Consider the following 18,953-nt stretch of genomic DNA (forward strand, 5'->3'; position numbering starts at 1 on the left):
CTGCTGACTATCTAAAAACACATTACACAAATAGCTCTAGGTGTTTGTGAGCTCTCTCCCCAATTGGCAGTCCATCTCTTGGACCCACAACACTCCGAGTTCTCCATGTGAGGTCACCCCAAACCCCTCACATACCCCCCCTCATCCCCTTCCCCCTTATCTGAGCCTGCGGAGCCCCGGAGAGGAGGAGCAGGGCACCAGGTCAAAGTATTTTCCTCTTTGGATCTCGAAGCTTGCTGGGAGAGGCTTGGCGAGAGAATGGCTGCATTAGAGCAGAGGTTGAGGGTCAAGATTTTAATTCTGTTAAAGAACAGCTGGTTTGAGTTTCTCTTCACGTTGCTCTGCCCTCCCTCTCCCCACAAATCCAGAGAGATGAAAAATTTGTTCAGAGGGGAACCAGTAAAATAAAAAAGGTTTACGGTCTAAAGCGCTTACCCCTGCCCTGCTGTAGCATTAGACAGGAATGTTATAACGTCAGCATTTGGCCCGGTATAGATCGAGTTAAAACAAGGAAGTCCTTTTTGTGTTTTTGGTGTCTTAGCAGCTCATTGAAACTTAATTAAAAGGCTTAAAGTTGTGGGAAAACGCCACCTGGACTTCTATGTTTTAGATTGGACTCGTAGTTTAACAAAAGAATCTCTTTGTGCTAACTTTAGGGAGAATTAAATTATCAATGAAATACAAGAGCAAATGCTTTATTTTATACCAGTAGTGTATATACTGTATACCTACTGTATAACAGTTTAACCAATGCCCAAGCCACCACCTCCATCTTTCCATGTGAGATTTGTTTGATTTGAATGCTCAGGCTCAGCTTGCTTACATCCATGGCTCTTGCAGCGGGCGGGGGGCAGGTCTACTATAAATGGAAAACTAATAACAGATTTTCAGTCTGCTTTCTCCAAAAAGCTGGCCTCAGGCTGTGTTGGTGTGTGGCTCAGCAGCAATCAGAGGTCATAATTTCATTGGCGGTTAGCATCAGGTTCAATTTTTCTAGTACGTTACATTTACCAGAAAGTCTGGTTCGTGTTACTGTGCGCACTGGCTGAATCAGCTCAGAGCTGTAGAATCATCCAACCTCTCCAAGAACTAGAGATCTTGAAGGGGGCTCGGACACTCCTGCTATCCCACAGCTATCTCTTTGTTGAGGCACAAGTCCATGAACCTTACACAGAGAGGATGGACCTTTCCGGAGTACACAGAGACACGCTGATCCAGTCCCGATTGATTCTACGCACTGGCAAATGTGTGTATATCAAGAGATCCCCCTAGCGGTTGAGGCCAAATGGGTTGGGCCCCGGTCCCCTGATGATGGTGTTTATTTTTATTAAGATTTAGCAGGTGGGGGGTTCAGGCTGGAAGTGGTTGAGGTCTGATTTGAGCTTTCAGGACAGGGCTTAGGCTTCAAATGGGAATTCCACAGTTGTTGACATTATTCGTTCTGTGGACTCGAGCTGCCAAATCGCACCCAATTTTGCACATGAAAACCATTTATCAAATAACGTATTTTAATTCATACTTGCTTACCATCCGTTGTTTATTTCGAAGGAGTGTGATCAGGTCCATATCGATGACGTGTCGTCGGACGACAACGGCCAGGATCTGAGGTACAGTTAGCATAGCTTCTCTCAGAACTGGTTTAGATTCATTCAAGCAGAGGGATAACAAGCATCCTATCGTTTCTGTTCAGTACATATAATTTTAGCACGGACGGATTCCACGCTGCTGCCACGAGTGCCAACCTGTGTCTGGCCACTGGCGTACGAGGAGGCGTGGACTGGATGAGAAAGCTGGCGTTCCGCTACAGACGAGTAAAAGAAATTTACACCACCTATAAAAATAACGTCGGAGGTAATCCCCCATTAAACTGCTTTGCTGAAATTGCTGGGAAGGGGATGGGGTGTCGACAAAAAGCGCATTTTCAAATAACCCCTTGTGCAGAGCCACTTGGTTAGAGTACATTTTGAAATTTCTCAAAGTATTCGCAGGACGGTCCAACTCAAACAATGTTTCTGTTCATTTCAGGTCTGCTTGGCCCGGCCAAAAGGGAAGCCTGGTTGCAATTGCGAGCAGAAATTGAAGCCCTAACGGACTCCTGGTTAACACTGGCACTGAAAGCACTAACATTAATTCACTCGAGGTATGCAAATTATATAGAGCCCATCTCTGTTATATATAAATCAACAGGAGGTCTGGATAGTACGAATGGTAGAGACCCCAGTACCTTTTGGTTAAGAGCGCTCATTTTTAATAATTAAAGAGAAAGTTTTCCCAAAAATGTAAATGTAGTCATCATTTTTACACGTCTACGAGTATTGAAAATGTACTCATTTTGGAACCAATGCTCTTTGGTTATCAACATCTGTCCAAATATCTTCTTTTGTGTTCTGCAGAAGAAAGAAAGTCATACAGTTTAGGGATGACATAAGGGTGAATAAATAATGAAAGAATTTTCATTTTTGGGTAACTACAAGGCTGCTCAGTGCATTATGGTTGACAAATACGATGTACTTCCTGCACTTTTTTGACATAATTTTCTTTTCAATCACAGGTCAAATTGTGTAAACATCTTGGTGACCACAACACAGCTAATACCTGCGCTCGCAAAGGTTCTCCTCTATGGACTGGGGGTCGTCTTTCCAATCGAAAACATCTACAGCGCCACAAAAATAGGTACGCTTTATTTTAAGGTCAACTGCAGTTTTAGCTACCTGTGTAAGAGTGGACTCTTCATGCAGACCGTAATTACGCCGATATTACGTGTAAACAGCACGAGACACATGGCGTGTGATTGGGTTAGGCTGTAGAAGTGGTGGACACATGAGAGGGTTGATGTTCAGGAAGAGGCCTAATCAGGCTGGGATTATTTTCTTGGAGCTCAGCCTAAACCGGGCCTCTTCTCTTCAGGTCTACATATGAAACCACTTCTGCAAATTTATGTCATTCCACTCGGCCATTTTTTCTGCTCTGCCTCCACTTTTCCAACACAAAATAAACACCGACCTTCACTTCTAGGCCATTGTCAAGCGAATCCACCGCTGACACACAGAATCCTGCAGCCGCTAGTTCTGCACCTCCCTTGCAGCTCGCATGTGAGGCTGATTTAGCTTGTTAAACTCCATTTGTCCCATATTTTGGGAGGAATAAGACACACTTAATGCTTTTCAGACTGCTTTTATCTGGGCATCGATCTTATCGCATCTCCGAGCCAAGGCAAAGTGTTTACGCTGCGTAATTTTGTGTAACTTATTGCGTATTTAAAGAGCCCTCACATGGGCCGGCTCTTGGACGCGGCTCCTTTGCGTTAAACCTGTTTCTCTTCTCAGGAAAAGAGAGCTGCTTCGAGAGAGTAATTCAGAGGTTTGGGAGGAAAGTTGTTTATGTGGTGGTGGGCGATGGCGTGGAGGAGGAACAAGGGTCGAAAAAGGTACGTTCTGTTTTTCTCTTAAACCTTTCATTTCTTTAGCTCGTTCCCTGAGAACGCCATTGAGTCTAACATTGTAATCGGCCCAATTCATCTGACAGCTCGAATGTAAAAGGACGAGATCACATAATTACACGTCCCTTCCATGTGAAATGCCAGACAAGTCAGCTCAGGCATCTTGAGTTCATAAATATAACATGCGTTTAAGAGGCTTAAATCATTGTTAGATACGTTTAGGATAATGACAAGCATTGAAGAATAAAGAACAGAGACGTTCGGACAGTCTAGTGGGTTTTTGAAGCATTATGGGACGTGGCAAAGGCAGCCAAGCACCTGAGTGTTGTTTTTCCAGCCTCCTGTTGTTCAAACCAGATGATTTATGTTACCTGCAGCCTGTTGAAAGGACTTGTGTATTCAGAACACCTGCCAAGTTTTCACGTAAACCCAGCGCCTCAGCCATAAACCACAAACCTGAAATTATTCATTATGTAATTAATTATCAAAGAAAACCGGTTTGTTGTTCAGACAGGTTCCAAACACACGCGGCAGCCCGCTGTGCAGTGTTGACGTGATTCTTTATTATATTGTGCCAAGTGATTAGTTCCATGTTGTCAATTAATCATGCAAGGAATGTGAATAGAGGAAGTTAACAGAGGCCAAATCGGCTATTCAGTTTTAAATGTCAGTCCCCATTTCCTCCAAGACCAAGCCTGTAATGTTTTGCCACGGTTTTAATAAGTCCCGGGCACTTTATAAGGTAGAATGGAGAAAGCCTGGCTGCAAATAAAAATAGCACAGTTTTGTCAGATGCAAGACGAATGTTGAAGGGCGACTTTGTGCGAAACCTTTCAGGGTTTTTCCGACGTCGTCTTGAAAGTATCTCAGAAACAATTCCCTTCTAGTTAATAACTCGAGCGAGGCAGGGGGAGATAACATCTCTGGCTTTTAAAGTTAAAAGCAAAGACAATTTACAAAACAAAAGAAAAGAGTCTTTTGAGGGTCACTGCATGCTTCTCTAAGCGGAACATATGCCTGAGAGACGGTGCACCTTTGATAAGACTCTGTAATGGTTTGTGTGTGGAAGACTCGGAGCTGACAAGCTTTTTTCATTCTGGAAATATCATATTTCCCTCTGGTCTCTCCCAGGAACAATGCCTCATTTGCAATGTTGTCTCCAGCTACGTTTGGTTCTGTATGTAGAGTGTGTTTAACAGTTATTTCCCATCAGGCCTTTTTATGGTATAAGGAGGAATAGCAAAACACTCACCAGACTGGCTTTTCTTCTGGACTTCCATTAAAACTCCTGTTGTCGTTTTATTTTTCTAGTCGAATAAGGTGCAATGCCAAGGTCGTAGGTTTGACTCTTTGTCAAAGCAACACTATAGAACTTTTGCTCAGGGTTCACCCATGTGGTTGATAAGCACAACTCTTAACAGTGATGTAAATAATGTTGCTGTATATGTTTCACTGTGGGCATCACAATACACGTGAATTTGTTAAATAAGAGAACCAGCGAATGCTCTCTTCTGGAGGCAGGGGATGGTCGGGGCTGTGTGTTCCGACCCGAACACAGAACTTGAGTGTGCAGCCACTACGAGGCAGCAGCGGCAATAGAATTTGTTTATGGTCCAAAAACTACAAAGGGTTGCTTTTAAAAACCTTTAAAGGATATAATCTGATAAAATGTGACCTCAAAGGGACAGTTTACCCAAAAAGGAAAATTCTATCATCATGTATATGTATAACCGTCTTGTCGTTTCAAACATGTATGGCTTTCTTTCTTCGGCAGAACACAAAAGAAGATATTTTGAAGAATATTGCTAATGGTACCCATTCACTTCTATTGTACGTACACAAAACCAATGTCAACGGTGGCCCCCAAGTCAATGGGGGCCACCGTTGTTCAGTGACCAACATTTTCAAAATATCTTCTGTTGAGTTCTGCAGAAGAATGAAAGCAAAACAGGTATTAAATGACAAGAGGGTGAGTAAATGATGACAGAATGTTCATTTTTGGGTGAGCTATCCCTTTAAATGCACCATGAGTCACTTTATGAAAGCCAAATGCATAAATCTAATAAATCAAAACTTTTATCAGGTTAATCCTTATTTTTATGAAATACTCAGTGACCAAATTGTTGGTGCTGCTTCAGTGATTCTTCTTTGAAAATCGTTCCTCCTTCAAAGGTCCTAGTGTGGTTATAGGTCATTGAGGATGTTTAGACACTCATGTGCTAGGCGTGATTGTTTTTCCAAGGCAAGTGTTCACTGGATGCTTTGTTTTTATTCTTTTCCATTTCTCTTCCCGTTCAAATGTTCTTTCTTTCTGTTTCCCCAGCACAATATGCCTTTCTGGAGGATATCTAGTCATTCTGACCTCATGGCCCTGCACCACGCTCTGGACCTGGAGTACTTGTAGCATCACCCTTTTGCTCTTTGGCCCCGCTGTTGTGTTCCATGCTGTGCGCGGGCCCCGAAGACCCACACCCATCATCAGCATCGCCAGCCGGCTGCGTCGCCCAAGTGTCTGCGTTCTAATAGTAGCAGACCAAAAAAATCCTTCACACACATAGAGAGAGCAGAACCTGAGCAACACGCTCAGCGTGTTGACACATGGCCGCAATTCGTCTTAACCCTAAACCTTTTTCGAAGCAGAGGAGAGTGAATTTATGGCGCCGCAGCTGCTGGCCCTGGTTACTGTGAATTGGCTTTTTTTTTCGAAAGCCATCAAAATGTTTTACAGCCCTGTCTGTGCGGGGGACTTGGCAAGGGTTCACACCTGTGACAAAACTGAGCTACCGATGCCTTCAGAACATAGCAGGACTCCGATCCCACTGCAACTTGGTGTAATCTTCCTCCCCGTTTGTTTCCCCTTCGTCGATCTCAACCAATGGTACAAAGACAATTGGGCGTGGCCTCCTCGGTTCGCCAGCCCCGATTTGTTAACCTTTGCTCTGGATGTCCTGCGCTTCTTATTTATGATCTGAAACTTCGTGGAGTGGCACTGGCCCTTAAAAAGGCGCTTTGTTTGAGTGACTCGTGCCTTTTCTCATCACGACGTACTTTGATTCCACTTCAAGAGGAAAAATGGATTTTCTAGTAATTTAAGGAAAATTTTAACAAAGCATTATTTACATTGCAAAGACAATCGTGTACAGAAGACATTTTTTGCGTGTAAATTTGTAATCACTGGACTATTCCTTCCTATATTGATTAAGGTACATGCTGTGGAAAGGTGGCAATGTTTTTAATTTTCATGGAAGTACGTAAAGGTGTTTGCGCGCAGTAACTTGTGCAAACCCTCAAAGTGTTGACGTGTTTAAGGTTTCATTCAATAAATAAATGTAGATAAGGATTTTTTGTGATAATTGTTTTGTCATGACCAAAAGCATGGATGTCAAGTGTCAATGATTTCGTATTTCCTTCATTGATGTTTTTTTCTTTTAAGCTTCTGCTCTTCAAAGTTGGCGAGACTTTTCTCCACAATGAAATGTGACACTTTTTTTGGTTGGGACTTCATAAAGGGCAGTTTTCTAGAATGTTCACAGTCTGGGAAGAATTATTTAAGTCCCTAGGGTATCTTGAACGAAACTCCAAGAAGAACATCACGGATTGCATAAGCAGCTTATTAATAAATACTTGTTAAGAACTTAATCCTATGAATGTCAAACTGAGTGTAAATGTCTGTATTCCCACTGCTTTGGAGCTATGTTAAACCCCAACGTCCAGGCATTCAAAACAAGCTCAAAATAGGGTTTATTATCTTTTGTACCAGCGCTACAACGGAAACTCTTGTACAGCAAGTGTATTTTGTATGAAGTAGTCTTTTTATTTTGACTTTAAAATGTGTCTACTTGAAAATCGCTGTAGTTGGATTTTCAATATGCATATTGATAGTTCTAAGGTGACTGTGGACTGAGAAACTCTAGCTCTGGACTTTAAGAAAGCAAGCCACTACTCACTCACACAGGCACACAGATGCGCGCACACACACACGGTTGAGTTGAGAACATACATGTGCTATCGACTGTGAATTTCCCCAGCTAACTCAATCTGTTTTAAATTTTCCCTCCCAGCACATGATGTTGCTTGGCTCCTGCAGGTGAGGTCTTCATCTGTAGCCTAGTTTTTTTTCTCACCACATTTACAATTTCACTCCTCTTATTGCACCCCCAACCCTGCCACCCCCCATATCGGGGAATCACATTTTGCTGCTAGATCACGGTTACAGTAGACATGGGAAATGTTTTGTAGATTCAACACAGCGAGATTTTTTTTATGTTGCAATCATAATGCAAACTGGAAATAATTTACAATATGTGGGCCTCATTGTGAAACGCAGTTTGTTGTGTCTGCAAAAAAGATGTGTACAGATGTTTTTGACATTATTATTTGATTGTGTTTAAATTAATAAAAACTGATTTGTGAACTGTTACACATATTTTTCCCTGCTCACAAGTGATTGAAATGGTGCCTCTGCAATTTTCTGCCATGGAGTTTTTATTTATTGAGTGTTTGACCCTGTGATCAAATGCCTCTGAAATTAAGTGTATGGAACGACGGCTATTTTGCGGCGATGTCACTTGTATCTACAGATGCGTGCACTAAGATCATTTTATTAACATTTTACAAACACACATAGCATTTTTATAGTTTATTGGATGGAAATGTATATTTTTTGCGGCTTCTTCTGTAGTTAGGTGGTCTATGATTCAGCAGTTTTCTTTATGACGGCTGCTCAGACAACACGACTTGCATACCACTTTTGGTTAAACCAAAGCTTTACAACTGATGTAATATATACAGTACATACAGTGTGCTCTCCTCTTCCATCTGAGTGTTGCAAGCAAATCCTAAACAATTCTGGATTATCTTTTGCTGAGTTCCTGTATCTAGTACAATGTCATACTATATAAGAAATGTGCAGTCACAGATCTTACCTCAGTCATTGATTTTAGTGACTCACTGCCGTAAAATAGGATACATGTAAAGTAAATGTAACATTAGTCTGGCGTCTGATGATATTCTTTATTAAAACACTTAAAAATCATCTGATTATTTTGCTTAAGGCAGACTTTCAATTCGGGGAAAAATAAGCCACAATCTTACCATATGGCCACCAAAGGTTTGTCAGTCGGTTCGTGTTATTTTTGGGGACAGCTGAAGGTAAATCCCTTACCTAATTGTGATACTTCTTTGCAGCATAGCCAAACTCTTCCAATAACAGCACTCCGCGCAAATGTTTCCCTCAGAGTCTGCATATTTTTCTAAAAACACAGCTTGGCCACTTACATTTGGGAGTTGAGTTGGTTTATATAACACATGAAAAATATTTATGAGACTGATTTTATGGGGTGGCCAAAATGAAGATGTAACGAGAGACTGGCAGAGGAATAGAGGCCTTTATGCAAGAAGTGCTCGGTTCTTTTCACTTGTTTAATATACAAGTCAAATAAGTTTTCAGATGGCATCTGAGCGATATTCAAGGGGACTTGGAGGCAGCCAGCAGGAACAGATAGAGTTGTCATCCCTGGAATGTAACAAAACAAAGCATCTTTCCCCCTTTTCAGCAACTGGAAGACCAAATACTGTTTTAAGCTCTGCAACCTCTCGGACAAAATGGCTTTTGTTCTCTTGGATATATATATATATATATATATATATACACAGTATGAATACGTCTGCACTTGAATGAATGCACTTCACCTTTTTCTTCCTTAGTTTTTTTATGGTAAAATATCTACTACAGTACACTCATCTATATACACTTCCATTCATAATAATAAACGTGTGTCACCTTCTGCCACATTTGACTCTCTTCATTGTTTTATAACTATAATATTGTTGTGTGTCCCTAAGCTACTCCAAATAATAAAAAATATTAAGAATTGAGTAAACAGCACTAGAGTGATTTACTGCTCCAGCCCACCGATTTCATGCAGATTCACATAGAAAGAGCCACTCCTGCGTCATTGTGAGTGAACTAATATTGTATTACACACATATCAAACATTAAAAAATTGTTCCGCATGAGTTACTTTACAACCAGAGGGTCTATTAAAATGCCTGTGTTCCCCCAGATGCGGTAGCTAATGTGTTTCAAGCAGAGAGAGTTCACTTTATCTTGTACGAGAGAGAATCTTTAATAAAGGAGTTAAAATTTACATTCTTTCCCTTTTTCCTCCAACAGTAACATTATGAAAGTACATAAGTTGTACCTGTCGTTTTACTGCCATCGTCTTTAATTATGATATTTGCCTTTTGAAGATGAAAAACACATTTTAAGTTTTTCTTGCTTCTTTTCAGGGTGGGTTTTGGACAGGATGATTTAGTGCTTTGAGGAAAGACTTACTTGAGCTGTCCCGGGGAGAGATCGATCTGTCGTTGTAGTTTTAGGACTTGCTGCTATACTGGGATTTGGGTTTGTTTGTTTGTTTGTTTGTTTTCAGATTCCGGATGACTCTCGAGATGTGGGGGGTTGGGGGTTAGTCAGTGTGGTCAGCATGGGACTCTGACCATGACGTCGTTGCAGAGTTCTAAGAGAAGTTTCATAGCTGGTCTGAAAAAAGCAGGTTCACAGTATCATTAAGAGGTCATTCAAGTTTAATATTAAAGCAGAGCATTCCGGCATGTTAGATCATGTAAATAATGTTAATTAAGAACAAAAGTTTCCAACTCATGAGTGTTTTGTTTCGATTCAGTTGGGTCTTTATTTTTCTAGTCTAGTCTAGTCTAGTCTAGCTTAGTCTAGTATAGTCTTGTCTTGTCTTGTCTTGTCTTGTCTTGTCTTGTCTAGGTTAGTCTAGTCTAGTCTAGTCTAGTCTAGTCTTTTCTGTTTAGGGTGACCACCATCCAACAAACCAAATGTGGGACAGGTAATCCATGTGTGTGGGACAATGTCGGACACCACTGAAAGGTAGCGTGAAACTGGGATATAATAAAAGAATTAAAAACTTTTATATATTTTTTCTACCTTTTAGCTCGTAAATTTTTTTCAAATACAACATAATTAAGCCATAGATAAAATTGTATATACTATAAAACCATATTAATTACGATTTCAATTTGAAGTTGAGTGTCTTTTTACATTTTGAGCACAGATCAGAGTCAGAGTGAAGATCCTCTCAAAAAGAGAAAATTAAAAGAATAATTTTTTGTTAATAAGAATGGTAAATGTTTCAATGTTTTTTTATTGTTTTATTGTTAAATAATGCACTTCATTATTTTCAAAATAAAATATTTCAATAGGCTAACCACATTACCTACATTATATAGGCTGTTTCAAAGCCACACAATGTTTAAGTGAATTATTATCCGGCAAGTTGACATGGATCCCCACCCGATCTACTGACAGACGTCGCAGCCTCTGATGACTGAAATCGTCTTCATACATTGGATAAATGTCAAGTTTTCAAAACGTAGTTGCGTTTGTATGAGCTCTTTGGACACTGGTGTGCAGTGGACTGCTTTGACAGCACTGTTAAATAAATAAACAATGGCGCAAACAAGCATCTCATGTGCGTTTCGGGTTTAAGAACGTGTCTCTTAATGTAACATTAGAAGAAGACGTTTTGTAAATTAGGTCATTTAAGTCATTTTTACAAACATGACAAAAAAAACAATCACTTGTGTGCATAATGAAACAAAAAAAATAGTCCTGATGTACTTTAAGACATTTTAGTGTAAGCTTTTGTTTAGTTTAGACAGCTCTAACATTTACTGGGCTTATGCCTTGTATGGGAAACCACCCCTAAATGTTCAGATTTACTGACAATTTATGACACTGGCGTTCAAGTCTCCCTCATTGTAAATTACCTTTCTTACAATGGGCTCAATTAAACTATCTTTGATTTATCATTGAAACTTTAACTCCACAATGGAACAGTTAAATAACACAGTTAAGTATGAGAATACTCTTCAATGGGACACCAAAGCGCTGCCTCGTGAAACCTGTCCTTCAAACCATTCGCTGTGTAAACACCTCAGCCTATCACAGGGGCCGGTCATGGTTTAATAGCGGCAGAAGGTTGGCTCTAGTCATAGGGCCTTTCATTAAGCTTCGAGTTGTTACTTATATTTGTGAGAGAGGCTTTCCATTCTCCTGTTTGCAACCTCCACCTGCACTTGCGGTCAAACTGCACACTCAGTGCTATTTTGTAGGCCCACCAAGCAGCGAGTAGCAGTGAGTTATATAGATGGCTCCAGGCTCGTTTTGACATCATGGAGCCGATGACTCTGGCTTCCCCTGCTTTGAGATGTGAGCTTCTGGATCTCCCGGGACTTAATTTGGCCAGCGAGCCCCGTCCAGACCTCCCGGTCTGGTGTTAATTGGTCAGACTTTCTCCCGTTATGGCTCGGACTCGTTCCAAGACCTTTCTGGGCTGGCCCGCGTTCCAACCTCTCTGTGAATTTAATAAACTTTATTTCGTCCGGTTAATAAAACAGCATTGTGTCCCTCCTTGGCTTGTTTTTCCTCGATAAGTCATGGGATTTTTCCTCTCTCTCTCTTTCTCTCGCTCGTCCTCTCGTTTTGCTTTTCCCTCACACGCAGACATACTCTCTCCACAGACAACCTCAGAGTAATGTCTCGGAGGCTACAATGCTCTGTGTTTGACATGTTTGTGTTTAAAATGTATCTACTCCTAGTTCTTCTGTTGTCTTATTTTCCTTGCGTTGTACAGTAAAGAAAAGTTAACTTTAGATTTGTAAAACACTTCCTTTTCTTCTTGGGTTCTAGTAAGAAGGTTGGATGTTTTTTCTCTTCTGCTCTGGTTAGTAAATGAAACGGTTGAGTGGTGCTAACTGTCTTTTTTTAATGGTTAGTTTCATTGACAAGCAGATGACAGATGGCACAAACTTGTTCTGGTTTTAATTCAAAGTACCCATGAAGATTTTCATCTTTGTGTCATATTTTGTGGAAATGTACTAGTTTGACATGTTGAGTCAACTATAAGCAAACATTGCTTCATGTGTTTGAGATCGACCAATGGCATGAGTTTGGGGAGGGACAATCTGTTTGAACAGCCAATAGAAGACAGAGATGTTCAATATTCAATATTATTGTTGTGTATTTTTTAAGAAAAATCTTTCTTTCTTTCTTCATTTCTTTTTTTAACATCTTCCTGCCTTCTTTCCTTCTTTCCTTCTTTCCTTCTTTCCTTCTTTCCTTCCTTCCTTCTTTCTTTCTTTCTTTCTTTCTTTCTTTTTTCTTCCTTCCTTCGTTCGTTCGTTCGTTCTTCCTTCCTTTCTCTCTCTCTCTCTCTCTCTCTCTCTCTCTCTCTCTCTCTCTCTCCCTTCCATCTTTCCTTCTTTCTTTCTTTCTTTCTTTCTTTCTTTCATTCTTTTTTCTTTCTTTCTTTCTTTCTCTTCCTTTCTTTCTTTCTTTCTTTCTTTTTTCTTTCTTTCTTTCTCTTTCTATCTTTCTTCCTTTAATTTTTCTTTCTTTCTTTCTTTCTTCCTTCTTTTTCTTTCCTTTCCTTTATTCTTCCTTTACTTCTTTCTGACTGAGTTTGACAAAAAAAAAATTTAATATCTGTATTATTATAATGTATTCATATAATATGTTACATTTCCTTTTTCTGTCTGTCTGTCTGTCTTTGGAATGTTAATATTGGACAAAACCTTTTTAGCCCTTTTATCCTTTTACTGAAAAAAGCAAATCAGGTTTTTTTTGGAGTTCCTCTGCGAGTCTCCTCGGCCTGGGGATTACAAAGACTTTAAACTGGCGGATGAAGGAAAGCAAAGTGGTAAGTGACATTTCTGGTCTGGGAATATGGCAATCAGCAGCATGGAGCGCTGCCAAGTCCTGGGCCAGGTCTGAAAATGCTAAAAAGGGTCCGAGAGAGTGTAAACAAACACGGTGTTGTGAGAGTGGGGGAGGGAGTCTTGCGGGACAGATCTGTTAGCCATCAGCGGGCCCTTTTCATCTGACCGCTGCTCCTCCGGTAAGCTGAAGGAAGGCTTTGTATACCTGCGTACAGACAGGAGCTAAGCATTCAGAGAGCAGGAAACCACAGCCTCCCCCCCAAACCTCCACCTCTTCTCTTCCCGCCAGTCCCTAAGGCCTTGCAACAGAGAGCGCATACAGTATGGCATTCTGCGCCAGTGGCCCCTGCCCGCCACTTCGGCAGCCTGAAGCCACAGGAAGCTGGCAGAGTCATAGGCAGGTCAGGGGTTGTTTGGGACAAGAGCACACGGCGGCCCAGTCGTACATTTTTAATCACAGAGAGGTTAGAGAGTGCCCAGACGTATTTTATAATTCAGTATAATTAGCGAGAAGGCTTTAAGTTAGTAATGACTTCCTTTGGGTCAACCAACCGTGTGCTTGTTTAAATTGTAACTTAAAAATGAATCGGTACTATGGCACAATGAAAAGAGTCAATAAATGCAATATCGAACTCCGAGATCATTTATCTGTGTAACTTTATATGCTTCTATTAATTTCACAGAAATATCCTGTGTTAAAATGTGCCTGCATTATTGTCTAATGAGTCCAGGATGAGTGCTATAATCCCTCCGGGTAACACAGGGACCATCCATTGCCCTTGTTCAATAATTCATGCGCTCTATCTCTCCATTGACCAAGCCATCACCTTAAAGCATTAACAGAGTGCACGGTGGAAATGAATACCCTCTTGGCTGCGCGAGGGGACGATGAATTCTGGACGGCTTTATTCGTTTGATTAAGATTCCAGAGTTATCAAAGACACATATGAGATGGAGTCTAGAAGACGTATTCTACATCTGCTTCTGACATGTTTCCCAAACATTTGCCCAATTAGCTCGTTCGACAGACTCGGTACTTCATAACACTACAAGTGCAGTGGCAGAAACCGAGACTGAAACATGTAATTCTCTTTCCTGTTTACAGTTTTGCCTGATTGTGTAACTTTCACTAAATGTGCCTATGAATGGTTTTGTGCGTGAAACTTATTCACGAATGTTTACATAACACTTGCATTTAATTTATTTTAAATGTTGGATATGTTTACAGCTAGAAGTGATGTCGACATACATTAAAGCTTATTTTTAGTAGCAAACATTACATTTTCATAGATTGATCTGTGAACAGTTATTAGTGAATGAGATTCATTGTTGTAATGTTTTCTTTATGAACAACATTTTATTTATTTATAAAAAACCCATTGAGTTTCTAATAGACTTTCCATTGAGTCTAACAAGGACTCAAGATACAACATACTTTCATAAAAGAAACCACAAATTTTCTCATTTATCATCTCTTGAACTTTCCTTCACTTTCCTTCATGGCTTGAAAGTTCTCTTCTCCTCCCATGCAGGTAGGTACTTACACGTCTGTATACATGTCTTCTAAAACCACAAACTCACCCTGACTGAAGTCTCTGTGGAATTGTCAATACAAACCCTCAATGGTCATTTAAACTCTACATTTTATAGCAGAAAGACTCTCATGTTGTCTCATTCAATATTTCTAGTTAATCCCATGATTATGCATTTGAACAAACACTGTGAGTTTGCCCAGTATAGAGAGTTTGCCTCTGTGTTTGAAGGGCTGAATTGTGGATGCCATGTTGGCGACATCCCAACACCTTGTTCCCGGAAAACCAGTTTGTTAATGGACCTCAGTCAGGGTAGATGCAATATTTAATTTAAAGCGATTGCAAAAAAGACTGAGAGGAATAGAAGTATGATCTGTTGAATGGGTTGTATTGTTGTGAACCTTGGTGTCGATTGTTCAACAGACACAAATTATCTTTCTGTGTGATAAATATGTATGTGTTTCATGTTAGCTTGTGAAAATCTTGCTATACTATTTAGTTGGCATATTTTAATAAAAGCAAGACAAATGGAATTAGAAGTTTCCCTTATTTTGGAAGTCAGGTAATGTATCAAACCTGTTACTATGATAAATTGCAGTAAATTACAAGTTTAAAGAATCTTTCAAATGTAACTATTTTATCAATTTAAAGATTGTAACAATGTTTTAAAGAAGGTTTTTTATCAGTTTGGATTTTAAAATCTCAACCCTGTTAAAAAAATATTTTCCTAAAAAATCTAACTGAAAAGGCTATAAATTACTTAATTCTGTGAAGATTCTTGTAGACCCCAACATATACTATCAAAATACGACTTATTTTTGGTGGGTTCGGTATCTTGAGTACATAAAACATTTTATTTGTGCCCTATCTGTTGTTAGACGGTGTAGACAATGAGATGATGAAAAAAGACAACAAAGGACTCGTTGTTAATACAGTCTCGTCTCCTGAAATACTACATTTAAAAAATTGCTGTAACCCAATAAGATTAAACCAACGATAACATCTAAAATCAGTCTCTCACCACACCAATGACAAGATATGTTCAGGAAGAAGCTCACACTTGCCAGATCAACAGATAACATTAGTCAGAAGGGAATAAATGAATATCTTCACCTTGAATTACACATTCACTTTGTAGCCCGAGGCCTGTTCAACTCCGCCGCAGAGGTCACGGTAGGGCGGGCTGCACAAATGTCTGTGTTTTTTTAATGTGCATGTTAGGATGGATGACTTGGAGGCTTCTTGTCTGGCTGACTGTGCATATGTGTGTGTGCGCGTGGAGCTGCAGCAGTCCGGGTTCCATGACAACAGAGGCCAGGTCCCATCCTCTTTCTCTAATTGTCTCTGACCTCGTAACTCGATCTGCGCTCTCAAGGCAGGAGGATTTCTTTTCACACGGCAATCACTTCTGAATTTGTCCCCTGCATCTCCTGAATGCTTCTCCGGGCCACGGGCGTGCACTTGGAGCCTGGCAAAACAAATGACCTATCCTTTTAATTTACCCTCAGAACAGCGTTGTTTGTGTGAGGATTTTTTTTTCGTGGGAGGATACGCATGAAAAACACAAGCACTCTCTCTCTGTGTATTTTTCTTTCTCTCTCTCTTTTCTACGCTTATCCTCCACCCCTCTCTTTCATTCTAGTGTACACCTACCGATTTTAGATAATTACAGCCCTGGACAGAAAACAAAAGACATTTTTGATGGATGACAGAGAGGGTGGAATGGGATTAAAATGTTCATGCTTTCCCCCTACACCTTTTCTTTAAGCACCGGTGTTTAAGTGGAATAAAGGTTCCTTCCGATTTTCTTTTTTATTGTCAAAAAAGGGGGCGGATACCTAAAACAGCCTAGTGGAAAAGTACTAAATCGGGGTCACTTGGCGGGGGGGGGGGGTGGATGTTTGATAATGCCGTGTCATAATCGCGGTAACAGTTATGACCTCACGCTCTCATTCCGTTAAAAGCAATTGAGCATGGATGGGTCCGCATCACGAGGGTGATGTTGATGTCTTTGTTCATTCGAGTTTTTAGTGCTTCCTGTCACACAGGGGTTTGAGAGTAAAAACTCGCCTCTCTCAGAAGGGGATGGCAGCTGTTGCCTGCCTGAATAATTTGATTTGGTGTTTTATGCCGGAAAAGAGCCTTTCTTCTCGAGCCACATTTGCGCTGGGGTTTGGCCACGTCTGCCTCCACTGAAAGACTTTACATGACATTAACACATTTTCAGAAAGCATTACCATTCTCAGGGAGATTTGTCTAGACAAAGACATGGTTTATTTGGAGTTAAAGCTTCATTTCCTGTCTGGACCTTCACTTTCTCTCTTTCTCTCTCTTACTCTCTCTATCTTTTATCCACACATGCAGTTACAATCGCACTCCTCCGCTGCCTGACTGGCTGACAGGTAAGAGGATTTCAATTAGTTTACGCTGTGGATATGCGCACAAACGTGATAAATGAGAGCAATTAGTCTTTGTCATGTCTTCTCTCTCTGCTCGGTAAATCAGCAGTCCACCCCTCTTGCCGATGTTAAGAGCACATTACATCACCTTCAGCACTCCGTGTGGCTTTATGAGATTTCAGGCTCTTTAGAAAAGGGAGGTTAGGAAAAGAGAGCGAAAACCCACTTTGCTCTAAAACTGATTTGAAAGTTAGAGGCCCTCCATTACGTGTCAAAAGCTATAAGTTGGATTACAAGGTAACAATCTGACATTTCCAGGTCATATGGGAGCCCCACATTTCGATTGCTGGATGTGGTTTTGGGGTGTTTTTATATGGGCGTTTTTGATTCGTTGCCAGGGTTTAAAACACTGTGTTTGTTATTAGGCTTTTAAAACAGTGGGGTAAGAACCATGTGGTGTGATTGCTCAGACTCTGTTGTACGGGACTAAATTCAACCCTAAATACGCCAATCGTACGTTTATATTCCCGTGCATTACATTGTACACTGTGTTTTGAACTGAATGGAGATTTATGGCAACATTACTCTAACTGGGTATACAGGGTCGTATACAAAGGACGTCTGTAAATGAAGAGAAAATGAACAACAATAGTGGTAATTTTAGCCAGATTTTGGACTGCCAAGGGACTTACCGGAGGGTGATATTTGGTTGGAATTCCCCCTGAAATGGTCAAATAAAGGAGAGTTTACAAATCCTCTGATATTGTTTGGCTCGCTGTAAGGAAGATGGAAGACAGCCAAACATAATCAAGGTTCAATATTACAGAGGAAACCCCTGCTGAAGCGAAATAATGCTCTTTAAACAACTCTGAGTTCTCACCCTCTCTTCACCCTTTTATAGCAAATATGGATTGCTAAATGCCTTGCGGATGATGTGTCATCATTTCATATCTTGTTTATTGAGTGAATCAGTCATTTCACAGTTTGCTACTTAATTCTCCAAAAGAGACTGCGCGTCCAGTCGATACAATTACTCAAGCTTTGAAGAATGTCTGATGTAACTATAAATCCATGAGTTCATGGTAAAAAAAGAACTGGCTGCAAAAATACTTCTGTGTGAATCCCTTAGGTGAGCGAAAAGATTAAAAAGTAAGTGTTGTTTTAAGATAGGCCTACTTAAATGTTGCATATATTTATCTTCTATTTGTTACCTCATTTAGTTTGAGCAGTTGTAGTTTAGCATGAATACGATTTTGAGTTCGATAATGATTTCTCTACAGTAATAACTAAGATACACTCAACATCAAACAAATGCCGCATTCCAGTTCGCCAACTTATACTATTCCCTAAAAGTATGTACTGTGCTCGAAATGGGAAAGTATATGCATTTTAGTATGCAAATTGGACACTGTTGTCTAGAGACACATTGTGACTATTGACAATCAAACACGTCAGAACACAACTTCTTTTCATTTTTCATTGTTTCTTTTCTAATGTTCATTGTCCAAGTATCAGTTATTTAGTTAAGTAAGTCAGTTTAGTATCACTAAACTCCTCTCTGTCACAATGAGTTAGGGGTAATATCAGCCATTAGAGCCCAGGTAAAAGTAATGCTCTGAAATACACTTTATTTAATTACACTTAGTACAGTGCTCTTTTTTACACAGCTTGTGCTTAATGTACTAAATATATAGTCTTTATACTTTTTGTATATTAAGTGCAAAATTAGTGCACATTTGAAAAACATTTAAGTATGTTTTAGTGCACTTTTTTTCACCTTGGAAGGGCACATGCACTTTTTCCAGAAACAGTAGATTTGACATTAATCATACT

General features: G+C 40.2%; 1 protein-coding gene across 4 annotated transcripts in view; it reads left to right on the forward strand.

Annotated features, from left to right (window-relative positions):
* eya1 (EYA transcriptional coactivator and phosphatase 1) overlaps window positions 1-7,864 on the forward strand; it is a 38,700-nt gene extending 30,836 nt beyond the window's left edge. For all 4 annotated transcript variants that reach the window (XM_079447683.1, XM_079447684.1, XM_079447685.1 and 1 more), the window contains 6 exons: window positions 1,549-1,607; window positions 1,691-1,851; window positions 2,026-2,140; window positions 2,552-2,673; window positions 3,327-3,427; window positions 5,763-7,864. In XM_079447683.1, coding sequence (XP_079303809.1) covers window positions 1,549-1,607; window positions 1,691-1,851; window positions 2,026-2,140; window positions 2,552-2,673; window positions 3,327-3,427; window positions 5,763-5,843 — 639 coding nt within the window. In that variant the 3' untranslated portion in view covers window positions 5,844-7,864. The remainder of the gene's footprint in view (window positions 1-1,548; window positions 1,608-1,690; window positions 1,852-2,025; window positions 2,141-2,551; window positions 2,674-3,326; window positions 3,428-5,762) is intronic.
* Window positions 7,865-18,953: the final 11,089 nt, after the last annotated feature.

This window comes from Barbatula barbatula (assembly GCF_947034865.1).
Source record: "Barbatula barbatula genome assembly, chromosome: 23".
NCBI classification, from domain to species: domain Eukaryota; kingdom Metazoa; phylum Chordata; class Actinopteri; order Cypriniformes; family Nemacheilidae; genus Barbatula; species Barbatula barbatula.